We start from the raw sequence: 17,680 nt of genomic DNA, 5'->3' as shown, positions 1-17,680 counted from the left end.
CCCATTAGTCATTAGTCACGACTAAGAGCCAAAACAGCCCTAATGTAGAAATAGGGGGACTGATTTTGATTGAGGATTCACCTCCCCTCTAGACCCAGAGGATGGTGCTTGGGGAGCATGATGCCTCCCACAGATCCTAATTTCCTTCCCCCACCACACATATAAAGAGTTGTTACCTAACCCTCCTGGTAAAGCTTTCACCACATGCTTCAGCTGTGCTATCTCCAGAGCTTCCCACAGCATGCTGTCTGTACATTTCTTTTCTGGATCCAAATTAAATCTGTGAAAAGAAAAAAAAAAGGACAATGGTATCAAATCTCTTAGCTTTTTGTCACACTTAGTGAGCAGCAACCATTATTCATTGCATAAAGAAGCCCAAAGACAGCAGGTCTAGCAGAAGAACCACAATTAATTTTTAAATGTGACTCTATGTTCTAGCACTGTCCCAAATCATATAAAAATGCTTGGAACAAGCAAATGAGACCACGATTTCATCTATTACAAATAATTCATGCCATGTTCATGTAAACACAAGAAATAGCCACATATTTTTCATCATAAAATCCAGCCACTTCTCATGAAGAAAATGCCACTAAGGATGGAGTAATGAGGCATATCTGAAAATTCTGAAATTTTCTGTTGTGACAGTTCTAACTTTTGCATCCAAGGAGGCTTGTAGACAAAGACCCACAAAATACATTAAAGCATTAGCATGTTTAGACTTCTTTTCTTATTGATGGAATTCCTCTTTGCCTGTTGAGAGATACTGGCCTAGCAAGTCCCAGCTGCAGCTAGGAGTGATTTTGCAACAACGGTATTCAAGTTGCTAGACCTGGCATATAGAGACCAGAAGCATGACTGTGTCAAATTTCTTACATCCAGGTGCAGCATGTCAGGCTTGGGAGACAAATCCAGCTCTCTGCAGGTCCCCAAAGGACATGCCATGTTCCCTAAGCTGCTTACTATTTTTGTGCAGTCTTCCCCAGTTCTAAGAGTGAAATGCCTCTCCTAATGCTTTATTAGTGCCAGAAAGAGCTGTAAACTGCACAGTGCTGGCATTGTTCGTGTTTTCTCCCTGCCCCGTCTGCCTTCAGCTCCATGCACCACTAATATGGCCCCACGAGGCTTCTCCAACATGGTATTTGGCCCTTAGGCTGAAGGAAGCCCTGCACCCCTCACTTAGCACTTACCGGATTGTGCCGCTAAATAATATTGGATCTTGGAGAATGATGGACAGCCTGGATCTCAGGGTTTGCAAGGGAAGCTTGGCAATGTCTATGCCATCTATAATGATCCTTCCTGTTGTTGTTTTAACAAAAATGAATGTGGTTTATGCTCTTCGTCACACCAGACTCTTTTTAAATTACACTGCATTACACTATAGGTACAGCACATTTCATCAGTTCATAGCCAGAGAGCGGTACTTACTCACCTTACACAGGATGGTACTGCATCCTTTGTATTTTATGCTGTTTTAGCATTCTAAGCCACCCAGAGAAGCTTCGGGTTATAGGGTAGCACAGAAATGGAATGAAATAAATAAATAGCTATAGCAGCTTACGCTACTTTTCCTCTACTGCAGTTAAAGTGGTGCATAGGATGGGGAAACCCTTATTGATAGAAATGGTACTAAAACATATATAACTGGATGCAAGATATAACTGTAATCTGGACAGCTGGAGGTAGCCCAAAATCAGCTTGTGCATTGATGCAGCCAAAGGCAGAATATCTTTAAATCTTATTGAGTTCCTTGAGAGAAATAAGCACATGCTGAACTTTCTTTCGCTGAAAGCAATGCAACTTTTGCTGTTGTTGTTAGTCGTGAAGTCGTGTCCAACCCATCGCAACCCTATGGACAACATTCCTCCAGGCCTTCCTGTCCTCCACCATCCCCCGGAGTCCACTCAAGCTCACACCGACTGCTTCAGTGATTCCATCTAGCCACCTCATCCTCTGCCGCCCCCTTCTTCTTTTGCCATCTATTGTTCTCAGCATTAGGCTCTTCTCCAGGGAGTCCTTCCTTCTCATTAGGTGGCCAAAGTATTTGAGTTTCATCTTCAGGATCTGGCCTTCTAAAGAGCAGTCAGGGTTGACCTCCTCTAGGACTGACCAGTTTGATCACCTTGTGGTCCAGGGAACTCACAGGAGTCTCCTCTAGCACCACAATTCAAAGGCCTCAATCCTTCGGCGCTCAGCCTTCCTTACGGTCCAGATTTCACAGCCATACATTGCAACTGGGAAAACCATATATGGGAAAACCAAAGACTATACGCACTTTTATTGGCAGGGTGATGTGTCTGCTTTTTACTATGCAATGCAACTTAAAAGTAGCTAAATTTGGCTATTTGTGTTCCAAGATCTCTTTGCAACTATCGCAAATACATACAGTAGCCCTAGGTGCTTGCACATTTACAGCCAACGGAGACTGAAAATTAAAAAATGAGAGTTGGGATCCTATTATGGAACAGTGTATTAAATGTCAAGGGTTGGGTCAAAAGCTCTTCTGTGAACAGAAGGCAGTCTTTGGTGAAGGGGTATGGCTTGGATCCAGTGGAAGCATCTGCATGTGGAAAGGGAGGGTGGCCTTCCCTCATTATTATTTTCTCTTGCAGTCTTTTACACTGTCCCAGGAGGTCCCTCAAACATTTGGAGCAGGTTTTTGAGGGTGGAAGGAGAGTTCATTCTATCAGTGAAATTCCAGTTACTTACTCTAGATCTAATATCTTTTTTTTGCTGTTTTCTGTGCTTGTGCAGAACCTATAATACCTGGCCCCTTACTTTTCTTGAAGCACTGTACTAGAAACTAAAATTTTGTGAGCAGTGGGGTGTTGGTTATGCTGCAGTGGGATACTATACTTCTGATTATTCAGAAATCACCTGCAGTCACAAATGGCTTTGCTATTGAAGCTGCTAAATCATGAAAGAAAGGCCTTAGGGTCCCATTATGCATTTGACATATCTTAATTAGTAGGCACTGAACACAAAGATTGCTGGTTTGTTTTATCATTGTTGAAGTAAATGGAAATTCTATTACTGACTTCAATGAGAATAGCCACACAGCGCAGTACAAACATGCTAAACCATTAATCATCCTGAAAAAGGCAAAATCTAAATTTTGGTTTAAAAAGAAAAATATCTGCTCCTTGTTGTATTATTGGGGAAGAGGAAGGAGCTAAAGTTGAATAATATTTCATGTCAGTTTCAGAAATCAATAAGCAAAGCAGAGATTGGTTCCTCATTTGGAATAAAGCCAGCAACCATGCTGACAGAAGTAAAGCCAAAATGCTACCAGATATGTAGGTACCTTCAAAGGTACAGCCTTACCTTCAAAGGTATCAACCATTCTGAAGAAGGCAAGAGAAAAAGATGATTTTCCACTCCCTGTTCGGCCGCATATTCCAATCTGCATAAATAAATAAATTATGCATATATAACACAAATTGTATCAAAAACATTAAAAAGTGAGTAATGTAAACAAAGAGTTAGATTTTCATCCTCTGTTTTAGAGGGAACATATGACCCTTTATGAGCAAATTGGGGTTAGAAGTGTTACCAGCAGAGGTTAAAGAACCTCTTCTGCTATAGACAGCCATGTGAATTTAAAGCCTTAAGAAATATTCTCATGTCCATAGAATGAGAAGGAGGGAGTGTTGTATCAAACTGTGCTTGTCTGCCAGCAGTTAACAATGGAATCCCCCTTTTTCCAGTCCTGCCGCACATTCTCAAAACTGCTCCACAAAGTTGGGAACCCCCAAAACAGATTTTGAAGGACAAAGGAAGTTCAAGGGGGAAGGGAGGAATGAAGGGGAACTCCAATTGCACAAACATGACACTGCATGCTGCCCAGTTGTTGGGACGATGACTAGAAAAGTTCAGCAACAAAAGATAAAAGAAAATTAGAATAAAATTGTTTTCTTTTAAACTTGAATGTTTTTGACTGCAGTTTTCTTGTTATAATTAGTATATGTTCTTATGTATCCTATCTCATAGCATAGGTCCAAGCAGGAGAGTCTGTGTACGCTTACCAGAGAGTAAGTCCCAGTGAGTCCAGTGGAGCTTATTTCTAAGTAAACATGTTTGGGATCACACTGCAGAAATGCCAGTGTAACAGAAAAGATTTTAATAGGGAAGCATCCAAACAATGTTGAGAACAAATAGCAAACATTAACAGACACTGAGAAGTCCCAACTGAGTCCAACAGCTTCCAGCTAACTATGCATAGGATTGCAGTCTCAAATAGGAATCATTTTCCGGCATAGCTGAGAAACAAGTATCTCAAAGGTATAGTGTTGAGCTCCACATCTCAAGGATAAAGTTCTGACTAAACATGACAGGTGGAGCTATCATCTTGTATTAGCACTTCCGCATTACCTTTTGTCCTGGAGAGATGTGGGCATTGACATGTTTTAGCACAGGCTTCAGAGTACTGTCATAGCGGACACTCAGGTTTAGTATCTGAATCTCACCCTGGTCAGGCCAGTTCTGAGGAATTTGCGCTGGAGCTACAATGAAGGCAACACACACACACACATGTATCAAAACAGCAACCATCCAGCATCTCACTAGGAACCACTAAATGGTTTAACAAGCCCTTTCTGCAATGTATACAACATCATACTCACAAAGGAGCCCCTCATCGTTTTCAGCCTCAGTTTTTATAAGGCCGTTGAGTCTTTTTACAGCTCCCAGCTGGAGTTCCATGTCAGCCAGGTTACGAACCATCCAGTTTAGGTAGTTAGATACCTAAAATAAATAGCTAAATAAGCGCTGTGTAAGTGGTATAAAATGCAGCAACAATCTTAAAGCCAGAATTCAAATTACATAAAAGTCAGTGAGCAGCACTCAACAGTATTGTTCTGCAGACTCAAACAGCACTAGCAGAGCTCCACCAGATCTTTCTGCTGTGCAAGTACTTGTGCATTGCACTTGTGCAAGCAATAGCATGACTGCCTGTACAGGCGTGTTCAGGATCCTTCTCTTCTGTATACATCAGAACCCAGTGTCTGCTAGCAGAATATCTGTGCTAGTGGAATGATACAGTTGTACGCTGTCCACTCCCTGCTCTCATAAGTAACAGAGCATTCTTGTTCTCCAAAAGTCTAAATATCTGAATACTGGTCAGAACACAGTTTGCTATCAATAACATTCCTGAGATACTGCACTTCAATTTTTCCTAGCCCATTTCTGTGGTTGCAGCATTTGGCTGTAACAACCAGTTTGAGACAAACTGAATGCTTATCCTTCATACTTTGTATATTTTGGGAAACAAATGCAGGCTGAATGGCAACTTCAACACCTTGATGGAACCTTTCCTTTTTAATTTACTTACCATCAAAGCATAGGTAAGTCCCAAGCCTACAAGACCTGAAGAAAGATTACTGTACAGAGAGTTCGTAATTGAAGCGACCGCTGCAATAAGGACCACACATGCCCCAATATATTCCTAAAGAAATAACAATACAAATAATAATAGCACAGAAGACAATATAATTGATCTTTTTCTCTACTGTATTTTTATCCCACCATGCCTCCAAGAAGCAAATATGGATTCCCCTTCAGCCATTATTTCATCACAACAACCCATTAAAGTAGGCTAGGCTGAAAGTGAGGGTAACTAGCCCAAGGTTGTGCAGTGGCTGAGTGAAGATTCGAACCTGGGTCTTTCCAGGGCGAGGGTAACTTTCTAACTGCTTCACCACACTGGCCCTCAGTACAGTATCAATATCATCAATTCAACTATTCCTTCAAGCATCAGAACCTTGGAATTACTGAGGCTGAAAGGTTTTATAATTCTGTTGTGTACATTTGTGGGAGGAATCATAAATGTGAACAACAGGAGAGTCAGTGTGGAGTGGTAGGAGCACTGGGCTAGGAGTTGGCCAGGAAGCTCACTTAGTAACTAGGCCAGTCACCAACTCTGGGTTGTGATAATAAAATGGAGATGACTATGTAAGTCACATGGGTTCCTCACAAGAGGGAAAATGGTGGGATAGAAATGTAAATTAAGAATGATCTTATAGCACTAGACAGAGTCCCAAGAAAATGTGGACTCTTGTTCCAACTTAAGAAATGCATTCTGAGGTCAGATTTTGGAGTGCCATTTCTTCTCCACCCATTTCAGCTGCAGCTCTGAGGTAGAAAAGACCAAGTTCAGAGCTGGCATTGGACTGGTGTTCCAGGATGTGGGGAGGGGAAAATGAATACACTGCACCCCCGTGGCAGCTCAGCCTCTCCTCATGAGCCACAGCAGAAGCTTTAGAGACCACAACTGGCTCTCTAAGCGGTTCGAAGGGTGGAAGAAGCATGCACATGGCATTTGCTTCCATGCTCTTTCCACCCTTGACAGGATGGAAGAAAAAAGAATAAGATGCTGTGCTGAGCAGTGCCAGCCTGTGTGACAGGAGCAAGCCCTTGCCAGGCATGTCCATCACGGTCACAATCACCTGCTGCTCTCTAGGTGGCCATGGGGGGACGGAGTGTGTGGCCCTGGGCTTTAGCCCCTGCTGTGCCAAAGGCATTAACTTGCAAAGACATTAAAGCCTGTTTAGGATTGTGTGTGGTGGGAACTCCCTGTTCCTTTATCAGTTGTGTGAGAAGCAGAATTTGAAGAAATAAAGTTTTGCTTTGGGTACCAGATAAAGAAATCAAGGAAGCATTATAACAAACCTTACCAGAAACCAACAGGCAATCCTAAGTCAGCCAGTAAGAATAAATATCATGACCTGCCATCTATTTAGACTAGAGTAATATACTTGCCATCCGAACTTCCAGCCAGCGATTGGCAGCTGTAAGGAAAAGGGATGCGATGTTGTTAGAATCTGTATATTCAAGAAGCTTCTGCTTAAACCGTGATTCATACCTGTATAAAAGAAAGAAAAATGAAAAGAGATGAACGCAGTGGAAATATTTGCTTTTCCCTAAATGTTTCATTTCATTTCATTTATTACATTTGTATGCCACCCCATAGCCCATAGGGTTCTGGGTGACTTACAATTTAAAAAAAATGTATTCCATAAAAATACAATAATACATTGGAACAATATAATCAAGCACTACAATATTTAAGCGATGCAAAATCAAACAAACCTTAATACAATAATATAATACATGATGTAATACATAGTATCAATACATAATACAATGAATAATATCAATAATAATAGGACATAGCCATGGCCAGATCCTGAAGATGATGATGATGATGATGATGATGATTACATTTCTATGCCGCCCCTTGCCGAAACCTCGGGGCGGCTTACAACACAATAAAATACATTGAAATACAATAGAACATAATAAATTACCATTAAATACAAAAATACAAAAAATACACTGAGTTACAAATATAAAATTAAAATTATCAGTATAAAATAAGTAAATAAAAATATAGGAGGAGAAAAGAGAAGGAAGAAGAAGTTGCCCTGGCCAGATCATATGTTTTAATAATTAAAATGATGTTTAAATAAAAAGGTCTTTACCTGGCGCCGAAAAACCAGTAACGACGGTGCCAGGCGGACCTCTTTGGGGAGTGAATTCCATAGGTTGGGCGCCACCACAGAGAAAGCCCTTCTCCGAGTACTTACTCTCCTAATTTCTTTCATGGACGGTTCCTGGAGAAGGGACTCTCCCGCAGATCTCAAAGGGTGGTTGGGCATATACGGACGTAAGCGCTCGTTCAGGTAGCCAGGACCCAAGCCATTTAGGGCTTTATAGGTCATAACACCTTGAATTGGGCCCGGGCTTCAATGGATGAAACTCAAATACTCTGGCCACCTAATGAGAAGGAAGGACTCCCTGGAGAAGAGCCTAACACTGAGAACAACAGATGGCAAAAGAAGAAGGGGATGGCAGAGGATGAGGTGGTTAGATAGAGTCACTGAAGCAGTTGGTGTGAGCCTAAGTGGACTCCGGGGGATGGTGGAGGACAGGAAGGCCTGGAGGAATGTTGTCCATGGGGTCGCGATGGGTCAGACGCGACTTCGCAACTAACAACAACAATGTGTAAGACACATGACCAAAAAGTGCTAGCTACTTTAAATACATACAGATTTTAAGGTGACTTCTCATTGAGTAAGATAGGTCAGATTTAATGGCCTACTTGCACTAAATTAGTAAATTTGAAAAGAAACCTTGGAGCAACAAAGTTGCAAGCAAGGGAACTCGTATGAAAAAATACAGGTAACAATAGACTTTCCACGTATAGCCATGTGGTAGGAGGAACTGGGCACTTTATTAATTCATTTAGAACATTAACATACCTCTCCACAGCCCAGAGTGCTCTCAGGGCAGTTTACAATAAAATACAGTAGGATCAACAGTACATCGACAAAACAAATGCTCCGGTACAAGCAAAGCTGTGCTCCTTGTACCAGGATGATACCATAGACACATGAAGAATGTGGGGATCATATGAGCAATGGATGAACATCTGCCCAGCTTCGGAAAATGGGCCCTTAAAACCTATTGGGTCAAATATGCTGAAGGAAGACAACTTTTCAGCATTTCAAGTTTTTGCTCATTTCTGTGATGGATCGTGCACATCAGTACCAAGGTAAAATGATACAGTTGCAATATTCAAGGATACCTGAAGGACTGCCTTTTCCCATACATACCTACCCATTCTTTAAGATGTGAGTCGGAGGGCCTTCTTAAAGAACCATCCGCCCAAAAAGTGAAGGGCTTTCTTGGCAGTTGCACCTCACCTCTGGAATGGGATCCCCAAAGACGTTTACCCCATTTCCAGCATTCTGGCACTGGGCAAAGTCTGATCTATTTTCTAGGTATTTTAATAGGCTTGTTTAATATTGTTTATATTTTTATGGATTTTGAATTGATTTAAAACTTACTCCTATTGTAGTATTGTGGTATTTTATGGATTCTTTATTATATTACTGATTTTTAACTGTACACCACCCAGAGAGCCCTAAATCTAAAAATAAGCAAATAAATAAATATGAACAGACTGCTTCATATAGCATATTCAAACACATATGGGAATGGTGAGTATCTTTATTTATTAAACTCTTAATTTAAAAATAAAGACAAGCTGATTAGGTAGCATATACTCAGTAAAATCCTCACTGCACTGGTAAATCAGTGCAAAAGCAAAAATAAAACACATACCTGAATGCTCGTATAGTTGTCAGACCTTCCACGGTCTCTGAGAAATGAGCAAGTAATGGGAGCTGGGTACTGTCATCCAACTGCTGCAGATCCCTGAAAGCAAACATTAGGTGTTTGATAAAACCTCTGTGTGTGTGTGTGTGTGTGTTTTCCCCCCTAATATATTTGACGTTTGAAATAGTTGTACAGTATTTTGGAGCTTAAAATGCTAAGGGTACCTATCACAACAACACTGATTGCATATTAGTCTAAAGAAGGGTTCATTGTGATATCTACATGCCTATATATAAACAAATAAACAAACAAACCTGTTTTAATATGCAATCATGAAGCACTTACCTTGATGCTACTCTAAAGTATTTCTGGATGAAATAGCATATGACACCAAGAGGAATGAGAGCTATGAGAAACACGGGCGTAACATACGAAATCACAGCAAGAGCTGATAAACAGAGCAAGGTGGAACGGCTCAGGCACTCCAAGGTGGCAGGAATGTGCTAAGCAGGTAAACACAACAAAACAATGAAAAAAATATTAAGAGTAAAGAAGGAAATAATGATGAACATTAAATCAACAATTCATTTGGGGCTTTCCTTCCACTTGTGTAATGAAGTCATGTACAGTTTAAATTTTTTTTGATCTTTTAAATTTTTGAGCATTCAAAACATTTGGTGGTGGATTCTGATGAAAAGTTTTAAGTATGGCTTCATTACAGAAGCAGAATGTAATCTATGTATATCAGTCAACTGGAAGGTTTAAAGAAGTAAAAACATGATACTATGCAGAATGGGGTTCAATGCAGCTGCACAGGACTGGGATGTAAGAACTTCGCCAATGTGCAGAGTAATTCTAATGCTTGAGGGATGGCCATCAAAGAGGTTATAGAATGGAATCAGAGCCTCCATTCCACCAGTGGAGAGGAGATTCTAGCCCTGGAGGCCCCAGATATGTCAGCAGAATCATAGACTGTACATTAGAGACAGTCAAAAAGAACCTGGACAGTCATCTAAGTGAGATGGTGTAATGTGGTGTCCTGTAACAGCAGGGGGTTGGACCTGATGGCCTTCATGGCCCCTTTCAACTCTACTATTCTATGATTCTATATGTATAAAATTACTGCTGTTGGTATTCCCACTGGTGATAAGCAAGTGCAGGCAGGACAAAAGATTCAGAGACTACAGATTAAATCTGGTTTGCAAACCACAGTTTATACTGTGATTTGTTGCTTTGTCTGCACTCAGAAAATAGTGATAACCACAATTAGTGCCATTGTTCCACTTCATGAAGTCACCATAACTTCAGTAAACTGATGAAGATGAGCCCTGATTGGATGGGAAACAAAAGCAGACAAGCAGCTAAAAAATCATTGTTTGCCTGTTGTATACCTGGAAACTCAAACTAGGGTCTGAATTTTCATTTGGTTAGCAAAGACAATTATTTTACATTATATCCATCCCTAGGAACTGTCAAACTAATAATAGAAATGGCCGGAAGCAAAAAGACAGCCAGAGTGTTAATCAAAGGTATAAAAAACTGGATGAAGCTCTTTTGGCTCATGTAATTTTAATTCTAAACAGAAAAACTAAAGATGTCCTTGTGGGAATCTAACATCATAAATGTTCTCACATATATAAAATACTACCATACTATTTCATACAAGCATTATTTATATTGTCCAATGCATATGGTATGCATTGAGATTAATTTTTTTATTGAGGGTGATTAATCATGAGCTTGCTAGATGCTGTCCAGATGGCTATAGAACAATTCAGAACCTCAGCTCTGAACTTCCTTCCATGCTTGCTACAGCTCCAAAGTCACAACTGTGACTTCAGAGCTGGCACTGGGGACACACTCTTGGGGACAGGGTGGGGAGAAATGAGGCTCTGCCAGGATACAAGGAATCACAGTACTGCTTCAGCTTCTCCTCACAAGCAGGACTAAAACACAGAGATGGTCAAAAATTATCCATGTAAGTATTTTGGACAAGTAAATTACAGAAGCAATGTGCCTCCCATCTTCTCTCACTCTCTATTGGATGCCCCAAATCTTATGAGTTCAGAAGTTTATGGGCAGTCAAACTGGAACTTGCCTTGAGACCATCAGAATTCATTATTAGTGAAAATGATTATAATGTACCTGGTCAATAGTGTTACAATCAGCTGAAAATCTGTTCAAGATACTTCCCAGTGGTGTTGTTTCAAAAAACCTGTAATGAGCAATAAAAACCACCAAGTTTTGTATTGAAATTGACATGCATAGTTTCTGAGACTATACAGTATACTGAAATCCCATAAAACTGTTATTTTACTATAGTGAACAAGATCCTTCATTTCTTTTTTCAGTAGGGAGTCATGCTATTCTAAAAATATAATTGCATTTTACAACTTTGAATTACTTATCTATTTTTTTCTTTAATTCCTTGTGCAAACTGAATCAAACTAGCAATTCATTTCCTATTCAGTAGAATAGGGCAGCAGAAAGCTATAAAACTATTTGGAGATCAAATTAAGTGCACAATGGATTCATAGTAGTATAAATTTAATGCAATATTTATTTTTCACTATGTGACAGATCATTCCTTTAATTTTCAGTGCTATATGGTTACTTCCCTTTGTGTGTCTGCTGATCCAAAAGATAAAAGATTCTGGCATTAGTGAGAGAGAGAGAGACTACATGAATAAGGCTGCTAAAGGGAGTGGACTGGTGGTTGACCGGATGGCCAACAAGGTCAAAAACTGCTTTTGTTTATATTGTGGAATGAAAGGCTTCTTGTTTTGCAGAAAAGTGTGCAAAGTCCTCAGCAGAAGGAATTCAAAGTAAAGATGAGACTTTCTGCATGGTCACAATTGTTAAAACACGAGCTAACTTTAACATATAAACACTAGAAACCAGAAATAGTTTGTCAGAAGGCTGAAACAGGAAAAGTTGAAAGGAAAGAAGACCCTTATCAAAAAAGATAGCTGTCTAGAAAAGCTGAAAACTTTTCCATCAGATACAGCTGGCAAATAAAGACATAGCTGAATTAGGTTTAGCTGGCTGCATTACCCTAGTTATTTTCTTACCATGTTGTTTTTCTGGTTTTGTTTAAATGTATACACACTGTAACTATTGAGATGTTAAAACAGATTTCTTAATAACAATATTTCTCTAGTAAATGTTTGAAATTTTGTTGTTTAAACTGTGTCATCTCTTTTCTTGATTGGTTACCCATCCCACACTGAAAAGCTAAAACTTACACTACTTTAAGTATAATCCTATGCATGTTTAGATGGGAAAAAGCCCTACAACTCCTAGCATGCCCTAACTAGCCTAATCATGAACAGGATTGTGCCTTTTCGGCACCCTTACTAGAGACCTGGAGGGCTTTAAAGCTGTTTGATGGAGGCAGCTGGGGAAAATTTAAAAAAAATCATTTGGTGATAGCAAAAATATCATTGGAAAGGAAGAGCAAACAGGAGCAGTGCACTGTATTTGGGCTTCCACACATAGATCAGGGTGTAGCTAATGCCATGATACATTAAATAGCAATGAAAGGTGGTTCTAATATTAAAGTTCAGAAGAGCAGACATGGTACTGCCCTCTAAGCACATATTAAAATTCATTCACTGAAAAACATACCAGTGAATTAATTCATTACATATCAAAGTGCTAGCTTTCCATAGTCAGGGAAGGAATTCACTTATCTAGTCTCCTCCCTTAAGAGAATTATATCATTTGGTTCTTCTGAATATCAAATATTTGTTATAATGTGGAAATGTGATCATTGCATATGGTATAAGGAAATCTACTTTTTATGCCATGGTCTGACAAGTCAGTTACTTTATTAAGCATAAAGAGGAACATATAATAAAAAGAAGAAATGTATGCTTTCATCATTATTCATGTTAAGCGCCCTGCCTCTCTCTTTTGAATCTCTGTAACAGAATCAACATTCTAATCAGGTCTCTAGTGACTTTTTAGCAACTCTGTGATGAAACCATATTATTCCCTCCACAATACCTGCAAAAGGCACTGTGTTCCATACAGATTATAAAGATGAATTTCATGGGAAATTAGCAATTGCTTTGCCAACACAAATCAGTGAACTTTATTGTTTTCTTTGATTAATATTAAGCATTATTATGCTTATAAACTTTTTATAATATATTTTAAAAATAATAGACTTGGAAAGAAAAGAGCTTTTTCATCCGTTACCCAATGAATTAATATATACTAAGAATAATTGTATAATAAAAATGTAGTATACACCTGTTCAATAAAATTTCTCTCTTTATATGGTGCCTGCAATGTATACAGCCTCATGAATTTAGAATAATTTATTTCAAGAAACACACGGTGAGCAAAGAGCAGTACAATGGAGAGCATTTTACTCAACTGAAAGTCAACCACAAAACCGAAAGTTAACTTCAAAGGTATTTTATTTATTTATTTATTTATTTATTTATTAAAACATTTCTATGCCGCCCCTTGCCGAAGGCAGAGTAAGATCTAAAGGAGCAGTACATCATTGAGTCCACCAGGGGACTGGTTGTGAGAAGAGGAAATATTTGGAGCCTACCTAAGGGATTTCGATCTAGAATTAGGACAGGAAAAGTATAGCTGGATATGCTACATTTTTTGTAATGCACCTGTTCATCTGTGTGAAAAGAGGGGAAGCTGGTAAATTCATAGTCCCTTTTGGAGAAGAGGCTGGTTAGATAGCATTTCATTGTTTTGAGGTCCTGCAAACTTTACAATTTTGTGGTTCTATGACAGGAAAATAATGAGTTCATGTGGTGGAGTCAGGGTAAGATTCACAAATCTGGAGAAATACACAGCAGATTCATATGAATTTCATCTTCTGTGAATCTGACCCATAGCAGAATAGCCTTTTCTGAGTCACCTGAATTCCACAGATTTAGAGACCAGTTTGGGGGGAATTAGCACTAATGTGGATTGGTGTTAATGCACACATATGTAATTGGGAGTGGCATGTAGTGTAGGTCATTCATGTCTTTGCGTATTCTATTCCATGTTCTTGGTTGTTCTAGAATGCTGGGACAAGAAGGAACTCTGCACACTTTCATCATCCTATTGTATGCCTGACAGAATGCACTAAAATTAAATTGAAAAGTAACCAAACAAAAAGAAATTGTTTAGGTAGAATTGCATATGGAAGACAAACTTGCAATTACATGGAACTCCATTATCTTAACACTCTCTCTTCTTATCACATACTGCACAATACCTCATTGGTGCCAAAATAATTTTATTCAGCAGAAAACAGTGTAGCTTCTTGGCGACTTTTAAACCAGTCCACTCGACTGCTATTGATGTTACAAGACATAATATAATCCCAAGACAGCAGAGAATGCTGAATATTCTTGAATAGGGAGAATGATTAAATCTGGGTTCCTAAAGAAAGAGGGGAAAAGATGACTCAAACAAAAGCACTCAATAGTTTAGTAAAACAACAAGATTAATGACTCTGGGATATTTTCCCAGTTTTATAGTACAAATTTTATTTTCACTTTATACTTAGGAAAATAAAGCATTCAGCATTTAGAGTTTGGATTTGATTTTAGACATTTCATTTGACAATACTTGAAATTAAACATTAAAAATACACTTTAAGCACTGTTACAAAACAGAATGCTATTTTATTTATGTGTAAGTAAATTGTTACCCATCCTGAATGAGGGAGAGCAGATGAACATTTAGCTAAATGTAACTACATTTAATAATACATTGTTTATAAACACAAATTGCTTTAAACAAGTCAGTCTAGGTTTTAATTAAATAATGCCAACATCACATCTGACCCAGAGAAATAATTAGTCTCTCCTTAAAGAAGTAAACTAATTATGCTGATATTCTTTGAATCAATTATGTCTTTCTTTTAGCAATGAAAAAAAATCCTGTGCCATTGTCATTTATATAAGAGGTAATCTAGAAATGGATAGTCACAAGCTACGCACTGCTTAGTAGCTGCAGCTAAAAACAATGGATGTGCAGTGAAACGATCCCTTTTAGAAAATATAACTGTAATAGCTGCTTCATGTATTACCTTTTCTGAAGGATGTGCATCAAAAATGTGGAAAAGGGGATTTCACATAATAATGATGTTTATATCATAAGGGAATTTTGGTAATGATGGGAAATTGGAAAACGAACATGGTGAGCACGTTTTTGGTGGTAGTCCTGTGTCTTCCAAATGACCTGGTTCACATGACATGTTTTAAGCAAGCATGGGGTGTTTATTTCATTTTTCTTCCTTTCCATAATTGAACCTCTGACATAACTTCCAGAATCGACACTCATGCACAGCTTGCTGTTTCATGTCATCTGAACCTAAGCAGCATGACTTGCCATCAGGTGAAACCACCTTCCAACAACCCTTCAGAAGCCAATGGATTATTCCCCATTCAACAAGCCATGCCATCAGGGTTCAGATGACACAAGCCACACCTGGGTGATGCTTGTGAAAATCACGTGTCAGGCATGCCTGGCACATGCCATGAATGATATAACAGCTTATTCTGATTGTGCAATTCAGCCCAGTGCCTCATTCTGCTTTGTGTATCAATAGTGTATTTAAAATACTTTTGCTACTCTCTTCACATTATAGAATATGTGCCTTTTTGAATTGAGATTAATGTTTGTGTTGAATAAAATAAGTACGAAGCAGCCCAAGGCTTCCTCTGTTTTATAAGAGATGGAGTTAGCGTGGAGCCATGACAAGATACATTGTCACTCTTAAGTCTTTTAACACAGGAGTGACACGAAACTGGGATATTGATGACTTACAGTTTGCACTTACAGATATAAAATGAAACCATAAGCATATTTACTCAGAATGAGTCCCATTCAGTTCAACAGGAGTACTCCCCCGCAAAAGTGTTTAAGATTGCAACAATACTCAAATTGCAGAGGCACCTTTAACTTTTGTGAGAAAGCTGCTATGTTTTGAAGCTTAAAGTTGGGGTATAACTTGGTGGTGATCTACACAGAGATCACATTTTTGTAAAGTCCATAATCCAATGGTAAATTAGAAACATGTTACTTTGCAACTAGAGATTAACATAAGGAGAAACTTCCTCACCAACCCAGGCCTCTCCCCGACTGCCCATTAGTTTGGAAGAAACCATACCTCATTAGAAGACAAATTCCTCCCTGCCTTGAATGAAATGGCCTCAGATGTCCAGTGGGCTAGCCAGTAGTCAATGGACACCATAACAGAATGTTTTAGGAGCTGTGAAAGAACCAGCAAAGGCAAGAGAAGGAATCCTGCGGAGCTAAGGTATTTCCCACATGCTCGCCAAGGCATCTTTGCTCTTTGATGAAGGACAGAAGACAGGTTGTCGTCATCATCACTTTCTGGTGTTTCATCTGCAAATCAACAAGAAAATGGTTACTGGACTATAAAATCATATTACAAATCCCTCACTATTTATTTATTTCATTTATTTACTGCCCCATAGCCCATAGGGTTCTTAGGTGGTTTATAATAAAATGCAATAAGATAAACAGCATAATAAAACAAATAATAAAACAATACTATAATAATTGTCCTCACTGCCATCAAAGGGCACCTAAACCTTTGTTGAACTGGCGCTGAATGGGCACCAAGTGTTATTCCTTTTGAAGCAATTTTTCTCGTCCTTGGTACTTTGGTGTTATATGTTATGTTAGCCACGAAGTCGTGTCCAACCCATCAAGACCCCATGGACAACAATTCTCCAGGCCTTCCTGTCCTCCACCATCCCCCAGAGTCCACTTAAGCTCACACTAACTGCTTCAGTGACTCCATCTAGCCACCTCATCCTCTGCCGTCCCCTTCTTCTTTTGCCATCTATTGTTCCCAGCATTAGGCTCTTCTCCAGGGAGTCCTTCCTTCTCATTAGGTGGCCAAAGTATTTGAGTTTCATCTTCAGTATCTGGCCTTCTAAAGAGCAGTCAGGGTTGATCTCCTCTGACAGGTTACTTTAAGTCTCATACCTGACAGTCTAAAGGACTGAGTTGAGGCTTACCAGCGTTGGTGTAGAAAAGAACACTGCCTGACAAAAGAGGAGGTGGTTGACTTAGGCAAAGGAAATAGATGCATCCACCTATCTACCTCCATTTTTAAAGCAGTGACTGGCTCATGGGATCAGACAAAACTCCCCTCCAAAGAAACTAAGTGTCTTTCAATGTGGCCTTCTGGGTATGTCCATTATGTTCAATCCATGCCAGGGAAGGTCAGGGCAGAACACAAGAACCGAAATCTTTCTGTTTTGCAATACAGAGAAGTTCTCAAGCTTCCTTGTGAATACACCTGTGTGCCTGTGTGTATGTGTGTGTTTACAGACCTAAGTACAGACTGAATGAACATTTAAAATATATCCATAATTTTCAATTGATCCATCCACTATTACAGTTTAGTCTGAAAAATTCTATGCTACATTCTATAGTGATTACATTTTCTAAATAAGGTCTGTGCACCAGCCATTCATTATTAATTCATGGTCTTTCAATTTTAGACAGTGCCTAAATTATTTAACAGTTGCTCAGAATTTTCTTCAGGAAGCCATGATTT

At 39.1% G+C, this 17,680-nt stretch overlaps 1 protein-coding gene across 3 annotated transcripts in view; it reads right to left on the bottom strand.

Annotated features, from left to right (window-relative positions):
- ABCC8 (ATP binding cassette subfamily C member 8) overlaps nucleotides 1-17,680 on the bottom strand; it is a 103,029-nt gene that overhangs the window by 3,143 nt on the left and 82,206 nt on the right. For all 3 annotated transcript variants that reach the window (XM_044425761.1, XM_044425762.1, XM_044425763.1), the window contains 12 exons: nucleotides 16,256-16,494; nucleotides 14,354-14,520; nucleotides 11,263-11,332; nucleotides 9,463-9,620; nucleotides 9,124-9,216; nucleotides 6,757-6,859; nucleotides 5,330-5,443; nucleotides 4,623-4,743; nucleotides 4,372-4,502; nucleotides 3,325-3,403; nucleotides 1,191-1,299; nucleotides 177-280 (listed from right to left, as the gene is read on the bottom strand). In XM_044425761.1, coding sequence (XP_044281696.1) covers nucleotides 177-280; nucleotides 1,191-1,299; nucleotides 3,325-3,403; nucleotides 4,372-4,502; nucleotides 4,623-4,743; nucleotides 5,330-5,443; nucleotides 6,757-6,859; nucleotides 9,124-9,216; nucleotides 9,463-9,620; nucleotides 11,263-11,332; nucleotides 14,354-14,520; nucleotides 16,256-16,494 — 1,488 coding nt within the window. The remainder of the gene's footprint in view (nucleotides 1-176; nucleotides 281-1,190; nucleotides 1,300-3,324; nucleotides 3,404-4,371; nucleotides 4,503-4,622; nucleotides 4,744-5,329; nucleotides 5,444-6,756; nucleotides 6,860-9,123; nucleotides 9,217-9,462; nucleotides 9,621-11,262; nucleotides 11,333-14,353; nucleotides 14,521-16,255; nucleotides 16,495-17,680) is intronic.

Source organism: Varanus komodoensis, unplaced genomic scaffold, assembly GCF_004798865.1.
Source record: "Varanus komodoensis strain SLA01 unplaced genomic scaffold, ASM479886v1 scaffold16, whole genome shotgun sequence".
Lineage (NCBI taxonomy): Eukaryota > Metazoa > Chordata > Lepidosauria > Squamata > Varanidae > Varanus > Varanus komodoensis.
Note: the sequence above shows the minus strand (reverse complement) of the source record. Positions and strands in the feature narration are given on the sequence as shown.